Source organism: Ornithorhynchus anatinus, chromosome 6, assembly GCF_004115215.2.
Source record: "Ornithorhynchus anatinus isolate Pmale09 chromosome 6, mOrnAna1.pri.v4, whole genome shotgun sequence".
NCBI classification, from domain to species: domain Eukaryota; kingdom Metazoa; phylum Chordata; class Mammalia; order Monotremata; family Ornithorhynchidae; genus Ornithorhynchus; species Ornithorhynchus anatinus.
Window position 1 is genome coordinate 26,161,568 of NC_041733.1, and position 12,204 is coordinate 26,173,771.

The following is a 12,204-nucleotide window of genomic DNA, read 5'->3' on the forward strand; positions in this document are numbered from 1 at the left end:
GGTTTCAGGTATTTATTGAGCACAGAGCACTAATGACTTGATCATGATATAAAAAGGGAGTAAGAAAAACAGCACATGAAAAGTTGAGTAGCTAATGCAACAATTCTGCAAGGGGCAATCTTTATATACATACCAAATGTGGAAGGGATTGTCTGCCATCCTGGCTCTTAGCATCACACTCATACACCTGATAAAGAAATCTCACTATCAGTAGGATCATCTTTGAACAAAAGGACAGTTGTTTGTGTTTATCTGCAGTGCAAATCCCCACCAACTAGTGCCTCTTGGAGGATGGACATACCAGATATTCAATTCTCCACACAAATGCACATCATTTATGGAAATTTTCTACTACCACTTTTGGTAGAAACATGATGTCTAGCAGGAAAAAAGTATTTGGCAACACCTCACTTGCACCTGCTTTGTACTGAATGAATCCCTAAAGAGCAGGCCAGAGCAGCCTCACTAGGTCACAGCGACCTGTTTTCACAATTAGAATCTGACTCCTCTCCTGCATCATGTAGGTGCCTGATCTGAAGAACTTCCAAGGCCATTTTTCTCCATGTTTGGACTTGTTTAGGAGGAGATTCTCCTCTGAAATATCCAGACAGGTCAGAAATGCCTTGGGAGCTAACACTCCATTTGAAATTTTGTACAACACAGTGGTTACCCCTATTGTAGTTTAATGTATGTTTCTCCACTGGATTGTAAACTCCTTGAGGTCAGGGATCATGCCAACTTACTCTATTGTACTCTCTCTGGGTGGGCATCTGGTGTATAAGAAAGGATCACTCAATCAGTCAGTCAGTCGATGGTATTTATGTACTGTATTAAATGCTTGGGAGAGTGCAATACATCAGAGTTGTAGACACCTTTCCTGCTCCTGAGGAGTGTACAGTCTAGAGGGGGAGACAGACGTAAAATAAATTACAGATGTGTACATAAGTGCTGTGAGCCAAACATCAAGTGCTTAAAGTGTTCAGATCCAAGTGTATAGCAGCATAGAAGGGAGATGGAGTAAGGGAAATCAGAACTAAGTTAAGGAAGGCCTCTTAGAGGAAATGTGATTTTAATAAGGCTTTGAAGGTGAGAAGAATGGTGGCCTGCTGTATGTGAAGGGGAATGGAATTTCAGTCCGGAAGGAGGATATGGGCGAGGATTTGGCAGCCAGATAGACAATACTGAGGTACAGTGAGTAGATTAGCATTAAGGGAGCAAAGCAAGTGGGATGGTTGTAGTAGGAAATCAGCAAGGTAAGGTAGGAGGGGTAGGTAGGAGTGTTTTAAAGCTGATGATAAGGAGTTTCTGTTGGATGCAGAGGTGGATGGGCAACCACTAGAGGTTCTAGAGGAGAGGAAGATGTAAACTGAATGATTATTTTAGAAAAATGATCCAGGCAGCAGAGTGAAGTAAGGACTGGAGTGGAGAGAGATGGGAGGCAATGAGGAGGCTGATGCAGTAGTCGAAGCAGGATATGATGAGTTCATAGTAGAGGTTTGGATAGAAAGGAAAGCATGGATTTTGGTGATGTTGTGAAGGTAGAACCGACAGGATTTGGTCACAGATTGAATGTGTGGGTTGGATGAGTTGAATCAAAGATAAAGGCAAGATTACAGACTTGTGAGACAGCAAGAATAATGGTGGTATCTACAGTAATGGGAAAGTCAGGGTTTCTGGAGGAAGGTGAGGAGTTCCGTTTTGGACATGTTAAGTTTGAGGTATCTGTGGCATATCCAAGTAGAGATGTCCTGAAGGCAGGAGGAAATGTGACACTACAAAGAAGGAGAGAATTCAGGGCTGGCGAGATAGATTTGGGAATCATCTGTTTAGAATTGGTCATTGAAGCCATGGAGCGAATGAAGGGGACCCAGAACTGAGCCCCAAGGGATCCCCAGAGCTAAGCAATGGTAAGAAGAGGAGAAGCCCATGAACGAGTCCGAGAAGGAGCTGCAAGAGAGAGAGAAGAACCAAGAGCGTATTAGTGAAGCCAAGAGTAGTTAGTGTTTCCGGGAGAAGGGGTGGGCCCACAGTGTCTAAGGCAGCTGGAAGGTCAAGGAGGATTAGGATGGAGTAGACCCTGTTGGATTTGATCAGGTTATTGGTGACGTTTGAGAGAGCAGTTTCCATGGAGTGAAACTTGCTTCTGATTGGAGCAAGGTTGGAGGGGGTCAAGGAGAGAGTTGGAGGAGAGGAAATGAGGCAATAGCTGTAGACAACTCACTCAAGGAATGTGGAGAAGAATAGTAGGAGGGAGGTGGGTCAGTAAACTGGAGGGAGTCACGGGATCAAGGGAGAGGTTTTTTAAGATAGGGGATTCACAAGCATGTTTGCAACCAGTGCGGAAGAAGCCTTTGGAAAGTGAAGAGTTGAAAATGGTGGTCAGAGATGGAAGGAGGAAGGAGGCAAAATGTTTTGATAAGGTGGAGGAGGAAAGTCTGGGACAAGCAGCCTCAGTTGGCATAATGAAGGAAATGATCGAGTCCTTTTTATGAAAATAAAAGCTTTACAGTCCTGAGTTTGAAAACCTACCTCCATGGATTTGAATGAGCTTTAATCTGCCATAGTTTGAAGAGCATGAAAATTCAACTGTGCAGAATTGCACAGGGCAAAGGTTGGAAAAAACATAAATCATCACTAATTCTTATTTGACTCCTTGCCCTACACAAATCCATGAAACTTGACCTTATATGCTCTGAGAATGAGAGAATATTACCCTCCATGTGAGTGTCGGTGCTCTCTGTGATAGTTTACAAACTCCTAGACCATGCTTAATTTGTGCCAGGATTTGCAGGACTTAACCCCGGGGCAGTTTATAACCCAAGCACCTCCAGGTTCGGCAATTCACTGCACAGGCCTCGGTAATGATGTCAGTCGTAATAATCACATCAACGCTGCCACACTTTCAAAGTCATTACAGATTTAAAATGTAAAATTCTATCATTGCTCGAGCCCTGCCAGACACCTGATTTTTTAGCCTTGCCAATAGGAAAAAGCCGTGTTTTGTGGGATTTAGTATCCAGCACAGGTCCATACACTCGAGGATATTCGTGTTTGCCTAATTCCCCCAGGGTCGTTAGTTTCTCGCCTTAAAGTAGTAACCTAACGAGTCACTTGGGGAAGTACGTGGTAAGAACAACCTCAGATTAGAATGCACCTCTTAAAGTGGCCGGTTTATTTTTAAAAAGTAATAGTAACCGGGCCCAAGGAGAAAAATGGTTCCGGTCGATGAGTGCTTGGAAAGTCGGGAGAGAGGTGGTGAAGTCTCCAAGGAATAAGTAACCGAAAAGGAAAAAGGACTGAGCTAACGGTCCTTACGGTGGAAAGGGCTGAGACCACAGCCTGCCGTTGCGGGTGCTGCAGACTGGGGAACCAAACCGAAAGGAGTCCGCCCGGATCTCCTCCTCCTCCTCCCCGCACGCGGCAACAGAAATTCCGCTAATTTCTAGCATCGTTGTCCCTTGACCTAGGGTTCCACCGAAAAGTTGGTTAGGTTCCCCGCAGCGTTGCCCACCGCCCCCGACCCCACCAGGGTCTACGTCTCCTCCAAAGGGGAAGCCGTGGCCCTCATCCCTCCTGCAGGATTGCGGGATTGTCCGGTCGCGCGTAGAGGTTGCGGGGGTGGCGAATGGAGGTGGGGCTCTGCCCAAAGGCGGCCGGAAAATCAGCGGGCTCCAGTTGGCATCGCCCCCAGAGGAGTTTTGTATACCAGGGGAGCGTCTCGATGGAGCAATTCACTTGCCCTCTTTTGGTGTCCGGCTGCCTGCGCACCATTATTGGCTGGTTAAATGTGAGGCCGAGCCACAGATTTCTTCTGGCAGCCTGATTCCCCGCGTTCCCTGCTTTGACGGCTACCTCGAGGCTTTGAAGTTGGCTCTTTTCTAGGTTGAAGGCAACCGGGCAGCGTCGCGCCCTGGGGTCTTTTGACACCCGCAGAGTCCAAGCTGCAGGAGCTGCAGGAGCTGCAGGAGCTGCGGGGCTGGGGAAGGGGGGCGTTGCAGGAGCTGCAGAGAAGTAGGAGCTGTAGGGGCTGCAGGAGATGCAGAGGGTGAGGGGCTCCGGGTTTTGCGGGTACGGCAGTGGTTGCAGAAGGTGTGGGGATAATAATGATGATGATGATGATGATGATGGTGGTATTTGCTAAGCGCTTACTATGTACCAAGCACTGTTCTAAGCCCGAAGACTGTAGGGGACCTGGGAGTTGCTGGGGGTGCAGTCCCCTCCCTCAGTCGTGAACCCTATCACCCCAGGTAGGCGGCAGATCTTCTCCAAACGAGATCCCTTCGCTGCTGAGGACAGGAAGGACCCCGAAGAAGAAGAATGATGACATCTGTTAAGCGCTTACTATGTGCAAAGCACTGTTCTAAGCGCTGGATGGTGTTTGTTAAGCGCTTACTATGTACCAAGCACTGCTCTAAGCGCTGGGGGAGATACAAGGTTATCAGGTTGTCCCAGGTGGGGCTCACAGTCTTAATCCCCATTTTACAGATGGGGGAAGTGAGGCACAGAGAAGTTAAGTGACTTGCCCAAAGTCACACGGCTGACAAGTGGCGGAGACAGGATTAGAACCCACCACCCCCGACTCCTAAGCCCGGGCTCTTTCCACTGAGCCACTTTGCCTCCCCTAAGGACCCCCGGGGGAGGAGGAGGAAGAGGAGGACAAGGGGGACAGGAGCCAGAGGGGAGTGAGCACGATTCCTCCCAGCCCAGAGCAAAGGTTTTTGTCGGTGTTCCCGCCGAGGCAGTGGAAACTGGGGGAGAGGAGGCGGTGCGGGCACGGAGAAGAACAAAAATAATAATGACGATGACGGTGTTTGTTGAGCGCTTACTATGTGGCCGGGCCCTGGGGAAGGAGCAGGAGGCCTAGATGGGGGATTCGGGAGGAGGACCAGGCCCAACGGGGGGCTTTCCCCCTAAATGTGTTAGGGAGCTGCGTCTTCACCAGACAGCCACCGTCTGGATTTCGTTTCTCGTCTCTCCGCCTCGCCCGAGCGAGAATTAGCGGAGCCCAGGTGGGTGGGCTAATCAATGTCCACAGCTTCTCAAGTCGATGAAGACGGAATGAAAATGCAAGGTGGTTCCATTCTTGGATGTATAACTTTCGCTTTTCTCCCCCCTCCGTGTGACTGTTCTTCCCGGAGACCCTCCTCGTCGGCCTGCCCGCCCCTCCGCAGGCTGGGCCCGGGGCGAGCTCTGCCGTCTATAGCGCGGATCCCGACGGTGCGGGCGGAGGTGGGGACGGGCAGCGGGAATCTCCCGCAGCCAAACCCGGCGGCGCCTGGAGCCACCTCTTCCCCGAAACCTGGGCCGGAGGCCCGGTCCTCTTCCGAGCCGGCCTCCGGGCCTGTCCTTCCTCCCTCCGGAGGGCCCACTCCGCATCTCTCCCCCATCCCTGCGCCCCGCAAGCCCTGGCAGAGCAGAGGGGCTCTAAGGACGGAAAACCCCTCCCCCAGGTAATAATAATAATAATAATAATAATGTTGGCATTTGTTAAGCGCTGGGGGAGATCAGGTTGTCCCACGTGAGGCTCACAGTCTTCATCCCCATTTTACGGATGAGGTCGCTGAGGCCCAAAGAAGTGAAGTGACTTGCCCACAGCCACATAGCTAAGTGGCAGTGCCGGGATTCGAACCCCTGACCTCTGACTCCCAAACCCGGGGTCTTTCCACAGAGCCACGCTGCTTTCCTAGGTATCAGGTACCAGAAGCAGCGTGGAATAACGGATAGAGCACGGGGCTGGGAGTCATGCGGTCGTGGGTTCTCATCCCGTCTCTGCCACTTGTCTGCTGCGTGACCTTGGTCAGGTCACTTCGAGTCATAATAATAATAATGTTGGCATTTCTTAAGCGTTTACTAGGTGCAAAGCACTGTTCTAAGCGCTGGGGGGAATACAAGGTGATCAGATTGTCCCACAGAGTAATAATAATAATGACGGTAGTTGTTAAGAGAAGCAGCATGGCTCAGTGGAAAGAGTCTGGGCTTTGGAGTCAGAGGTCATGGGTTCGAATCCCGGCTCGGCCACTTGTCAGCTGTGTGACTTTAACATTTAATTAACATTAAATATTTAACAATATTTAATAATTAATTAACATTATTAATGTTAATAATTAATTAACATTTAATATTATTAACATTATTATTATTAAGCGCTTACTATTTGCAAAGCACAGTGGATACAAGGTGATCAGATTGTCCCACATAATAATAATATTTGTTAAGCGCTTACTATGTGCAAAGCACTGTTGTAAGCGCTGGGGGGATACAAGGTGATCAGATTGTCCCACATAATAATAATAATAATGATGGTATTTGTTAAGCGCTTACTATGTGCAAAGCACTGTTCTAAGCGCTGGGGGGATACAAGGTGATCAGGTTGTCCCACGTGGGGCTCACAGTCTTGATCCCCATTTTACAGATGAGGTAACTGAGGCACAGAGAAGTTAAATGACTTGCCCAAAGTCACACAGCTGACAAGCGGTGGAGCCGGGTTTAAAGACCAAGGTCCCACCGAAATGTGAACTCGGAGCGCTGGATTCAGAGTCCAAAGTGCTAACCGTTACACCATGGGACCACTTCAGCACTTAAACTCAACTTCACTTAAACTTCACTTCTCTGGGCCTCAGTTACCTCATCTGGAAAATGGGGATTGAGCCCCACGTGAGACAGGGACTGTGTCCAACCGTTTCTGCTTGTATCCACTCCAGCTGTGAATACAGTGCCTGGCACATAGTTAAGCGCTTAAGACCATAATTATTATTATAATTATTACTATGTCACTTCACTTCTCTGTGCCTGTTACCTCCTCTGTAAAATGGGGATTGAGACTGGGAGCCCCACGTGGGACGAGGACTGTGTCCAACCCTTTCTGCTTGTATCCAATCCAGCACTTAGTAACCTGTCTGGCACATGGTTAAGCGCGTAATACCGTAATAATTATTATGATGATGTTACTTCACTTCTCTGTGCCTCAGTTACCTCCTTTGTAAAATGGGATTGAGACTGGCACATAGTTAAGCGCTTGGGACCCCAGCACTTATTAAGCGCTTAATACCGTAATTATTATTATGTCACATGGCTTGTCTGTGCCTCGTTTACCTCATCTGTAAAATGGGGATGGAAACTGGGAGCCCCACGACTGAGACTGGGAGCCCCACGTGGGACTCAGCCGATCTGCTCATGTCCACCCCAGCAGTTAGTAGAGTGCCTGGCACATAGTTAAGCGCCTAACAAATACCAGAATTATTATTAATTATCATTACTATTATTATCCCGGGCCGTCCCGGGGATTTCAAAGGGGAAGGGGCGCCCGTGACTTCACTGCTCAGGACCGAGGCCGGCGGGGGGCACCTCTCGGGCTTGGCAGGGGGTGTGGGCAGGGGGCCGGCCGTGGGCAGGACCGGCCCCGTGCATCTTCACGTGGTTGTGCAGAGAGCCGGGGTGAGTGGAACACTTCTCGCAGCCCTCGACTTTGCAGATGTAAGGTTTGTCGCGGGAGTGCACGTGAGTGTGCTGCTTCCTGTCACTGCTGTTGGCAAACCGCCTATTACAACCGTCGAATTCACACTTGAACGGTTTTTCGCCTGGAAATAGAAACCCAAATGCTCGCACAACGGTCGCGGGAGCTACGATCGAATATACAAGAAGGATAATAACGTGTTAGCAGGAGGCAACAAGTAATTTCCCAGATCAAAAGAACCTATTATTTTAAGGATTTTTTTTTCCCTACCGGTAACGGATTTTTTTTTTCCAATTACACCTTTTAACTACCCAGTATTTCAATAGATTCTACGTGATCTGCCGTCTCTCTGACGGACAGTGAGGTAGACCTACAGCCACTGCGTGTGCCGGAAATTGGGCGCACAAACCCAGGCCCACATCAACACTTTGTGTTGTTGTTGTTGTTTTAAAAAAAGAAAAGCTTGAAAATAAACGTAGGCACGGGAACGCACAGATCTAACTGGAAGCTGTGAGCCGCTGTTCTTTTCCCTCTCGGGTGGACGTGGGTGGGGGATGGTTAGGACTTTTCAAAATATTTTTATCCCTGGAACATACGAGGTACCCGATTCTTTGCTCTAGGTTGGAGGGAGAGAGAGAGAATTTCCCACCATGCCTCTTGTTGCATGTTACCGAAAAAGAGAGATTTAACATCTCGCTTTGCCCCAAACCTGAGCCCCGGGTCTCAGACTAACAGGGTGTAATTCCTTCCCCGCTATTCCCCCGTCTCCTTCTCCTTTCCTTATCCCTTCCCTCCTCTTATCCCCAACCCCTCCCCCTCGCCCCCCAAATCCCCAGGCCCCATCCAAATCGGCTCCTATGGGGCTGGCCAAACCTCGTATCAACTCGCCCCGATGATCCCGGGAACGGCTCCAACCTGAAGAGCCTTTCCGCTGAATCAAACGGCTTGGAGACAGACCCTTCGGAAAGAAATCTGGCGGAGGTCGGATAATTCGAAATTAGACAAATTAAGATCAACAGGCGCGGTCCGATAAAAGCCGGCGCTGAAGCACCGAGCACCGCATAAACCTCCCTAGTCGGGGTCGCTGTCCGTCAGCGCCTTCTCTTTCCTAGGTCGCTCTCGGTTTTGTTCGTTTCTCTTTTATTTCCCGTTCGCAGGCATCGTCGCCCAGGACAATTCTCCTGTGGGCCAAGCTGCGTCCATTGCTGGTCGGGAAGAGGAACAAGGGCTGAGGGAGGGGTGACTGATTTCCTTTAAATACAGGGCCGGGGGGCGAGGTGGGGGAAATCCCAAAACACATAAAAGTCTCGAACTGCTTAGGAGTGGGGTTGCCCGTGTCCGGGCTGGACAGTGTCTTTGGTGTGCGCTTCTCTCTGAGTCTAAATGAGGACGAGGGTGTGTATGAAGTATCCTTGTGAAATTGTGTCACATTGTGTGAGGACGTGTGTGTGTGTGTGTGTGTGCGCGCGCATTTTAGTTCTTCAGCTTTGGACGAGCCATGCAGTTGGGTAAATTCTAGAAATACAAAATCAGCTGACGCTGTTCTCATTCGCCCCGCTGCCTCGATTTAACAAATTAGTATCTCCCAGTTAAAACGAGGGGCGACACGAAAACTTGCAACAGTTAAGAGCAGTCCTCAATAAAAAGAAAAGGTAGAAGAACATACACTAAAGCTCTCGCTCTCGTTCTTTCCTTTCTCTCCTAGGAAAGAAAATTAACCCCCTCTCGGACTGTCATCCCCACTGTAGACGCCCGACGACTACTAGAGACTAACCAACCTGCGTGAGTTCGTTTATGAATCTTCAGGTTTTCAGATCTTGCAAAGACCTTCTCACAGGCGGGGAAGGAGCAGAAGAAGGGCTTTTCCCCGGTGTGGACTCGGATGTGCCCGAGTTCATATACGAGTTTATAGGGTTTACACGTTTATATTTTGCCTTAAAGGGTCTTTCCTCCCCAACGCAGCCCTGCCAGTGGCTGACGTGGTCGGTCTGCGCGGGTCCCCCGATGTGCTTCGCGGTGACATGATTCAGTAGCTCACGCAGGGCGCTGAAGAGTGAGCGCTTAGTACAGCGCCCTGCGCAGAGTAAGCGCTCAATAAATACGATTGGATGAATGAAGAGGCCGGAGCAGGGGTCCCGGGCTCGGGGCTGGCCCGGGAGCCGAGCGAAAGCCCATCTTTGGCGGACTCCGTGGGTGGACGGGTCTGGCTGGGGCCTGACCCTGCAGCCACGAAAGGTGTTTTTCGGGGTTCTACTCTCCCCGCTCACTTCGAGCATGATGGATCCCCGGACCCAGATCTTGTTCATGGATGAGATCCCTGCCGCTCGCTTTATGACCGGAGCCATGGCCAGGGACAGGCCTCAACCCATTCGAGGGAGGGAACCGCTTCAGACCCGGTGAGGGGAGCCAAATTTTAAGGAATCGCCAGTGGGGCGGGGGGGGGGGGGCAGCGAGCCAAAATTTTCCAGGACCAAAGGTGTGAGCGCCATACCGGGATGGGTATTGGTATCCCCAGGGTAGACGAGAGAGAGACAGAGAGCGAGCGAGCAACTATTGAACCTCGACAAGCCTGTCATGGGGCGTGCTAGGTAGGTGGATGAGAACCTGCAGCCTTAATTAGTCTGTTCCTGATATTTGCCTAGAAGACGTTAGTGTCCATAACAAATGCAGCCAACACATGAAAAAGACCGGGCGCACAATACCCCGGCAAGTCGTTAGCCACTCTGGCGTTTGGGGAGCTCTATACTGTACGGTACCCTCATCATTCATAGCCCTGAAAGTGATGGTAAAAATGCATCAAAACACGCTGCGGTGTGATATATAAAAGCACAGCAGGATGAGCTGCTTTCCAAAAAGGGCCTTGCCGATTGGACAGAGCTTGGCCTGATTGACAAGGGCTTCGTTTGGTAAAGGGAAGACACGCAAGCTTTCACAGCGGGATCTCTTTTCTCAAATATATCACACTTCCCTTTGAAAAGCGCCGCGCACTATAAGGAAATAGCGTTTCACGGCTCGCTTTATGGTGCGATGACATTTCTTTAAAACACAACTAAGATCAAAAAAGGGGAGAGGGAGAAATAAGATGTGTGGCAAACACAATGTTTTAATTAGTTTATTCTAGTTTTATTCTGCGCATTACTTTTATCTGGTATCTATACCCCCGGATTCCTCTTTAATTAAACAACCCCACTCCCACTCCGGCGGGACACAACTCCCCCGGCCACCCCTCCCCACCCCCATCCCTCTCCGCCCCCTGCTTCGCTTCCTTTGGGCTTCCTTTCCTTTGGGGAACTTAAAGGAAATGTCGTGGCCTGGACGGCTGCAAACGACTCCGTGGCTTCTGCTTTCTCTAAAGGCAAATGTACAGGGGGGGCGGGCAAAATAGGGGACCGCGTCTGTCCTGGCCCTCTGAGCCCCTCCAAGAGACCTGGACCTTGGTGGGGGGGGGGTGGGGCGCGGGTGGAGGGTCAGACATCGGCCCTGACCCAAGGGGACCGAAGCCCGTGCCCGCCCGTGGAAATAGTTTTCAGATCACCCGCTTGAGAGTTATCTCCGAGAAAATAAATGGCGGATACAGAGGTGCAGGAAATCTCCTTTGGAAACGTAGCGGTAATGGCACCCTCAGAAAAATCTGGACTTCGCTAGCCCTCTCTCTTTTGTGGTTGGATTAGGATTTTCTTGCTTTTCTCCCTGTCGCCCTCTGGCAACGCCTCCCCGCTACCCCAGACTTTTTTTTCTTTCTGCGGTTCTGCCCCTTCAGCCGCGGTCTTACTTCCCTCCCCCCACCCCAACTCCCCTAGCCCTTCAGCCGGCCTTTGGTCCAGGAAATTCCCCACAGGAGCCCCCTCTGAGCTCCGATCCCCGTCCGCCGTGGGCAGGAGAGATCGGGGCGTCGAAAGCAACTCGGAGTCTCAGGCGCCTCTGCAAAAAAGCAGCGCTGAAGGCCGCGGACACCATCGGCCAGCAAACCGAACGGTGGGGTTGGTCCTTGGCCTCAGATCCATCTGGTGTCTCCTTTCGTGCATCCCCGACATCGTTCCCCGAGATCTCTGCCGCCGCCTCTTCCCCAGTCTCGTGGTCCCAGCTCGTTGGGGCGCTCTGCTGATTCGAAAGGAAACCGCGGGCGTCGGTCGGGGGAAATGCTTAGGGCGACCCAAAGGATGCCCAACGGGAAACGCGGACGATGGGCTCCCGATGGGAGAGAAGGTTTTGGGGCTCCCAGAAACCAATTCACAGTAAGCTCCCCGCCAGCCAGACCTGGGCCAGTCCACCCAGTCCTGGGCCAGTCCTAACGGATCCAGGACAAATGGGGAATCTCTTGGAGCACGGAGGGACCTCAACCCTGGGGGCGAGACCGAGCCTCTGCCCGGATCACAAATGTTGCGTTCTGACCCCTCTGCAACCGTAAGACATGATATTTCCTCCCGACCCATTCTCTATTAAAGAAACGAAACAGGAAACGCGTGTGAAAAGGGCACGCGAACGCCCTATCCAAGAAAGAGACAACAGGAACTGGAACACTCTCCACCTGGCCGGGGCTTTTTGAGTAGAAAATACAGCCTGTGACTTCCTTTTCTTTTCTGTCATGGTTCTCCGTCAGCGGGTTTAGGGACACAAACTCCCGCAAGATACGGTCTCCGAGGTCACAAAGTTCATTGTAAATTATATATGCACACACGTGTTTACACACATCATCCATTTGAATTTACTTCTTCGAAACAAGCTACATCGTTTGGTAATCAAAATAATCC

General features: G+C 50.6%; 1 protein-coding gene across 1 annotated transcript; it reads right to left on the reverse strand.

The window, feature by feature from the left end:
* Window positions 1–7,284: 7,284 nt before the first annotated feature.
* On the reverse strand, window positions 7,285–8,145 carry LOC120638470 (zinc finger protein ZIC 4-like). The gene is made up of 2 exons (XM_039912449.1): window positions 8,103–8,145; window positions 7,285–7,619 (listed from the first exon to the last, which is right to left on the reverse strand). Exons 1-2 carry the CDS (start codon window positions 8,143–8,145, stop codon window positions 7,312–7,314), a joined length of 351 nt encoding a protein of 116 aa, XP_039768383.1. The 3' UTR covers window positions 7,285–7,311.
* Between the last annotated feature and the right edge of the window lie 4,059 nt (window positions 8,146–12,204).

What these genes read in the sequence shown, in the direction of transcription:
- LOC120638470 (XM_039912449.1), bottom strand. Translation starts at nt 8,145, where the DNA reads ATGTTAAATCTCTCTTTTTCGGTAACATGCAACAAGAGGCATG. An exon ending in AACATGCAACAAGAGGCATG is followed by an intron (nt 7,620 to 8,102) that starts GTGGGAAATTCT and finishes ATTCGATCGTAG; the next exon opens with CTCCCGCGACCGTTGTGCGA.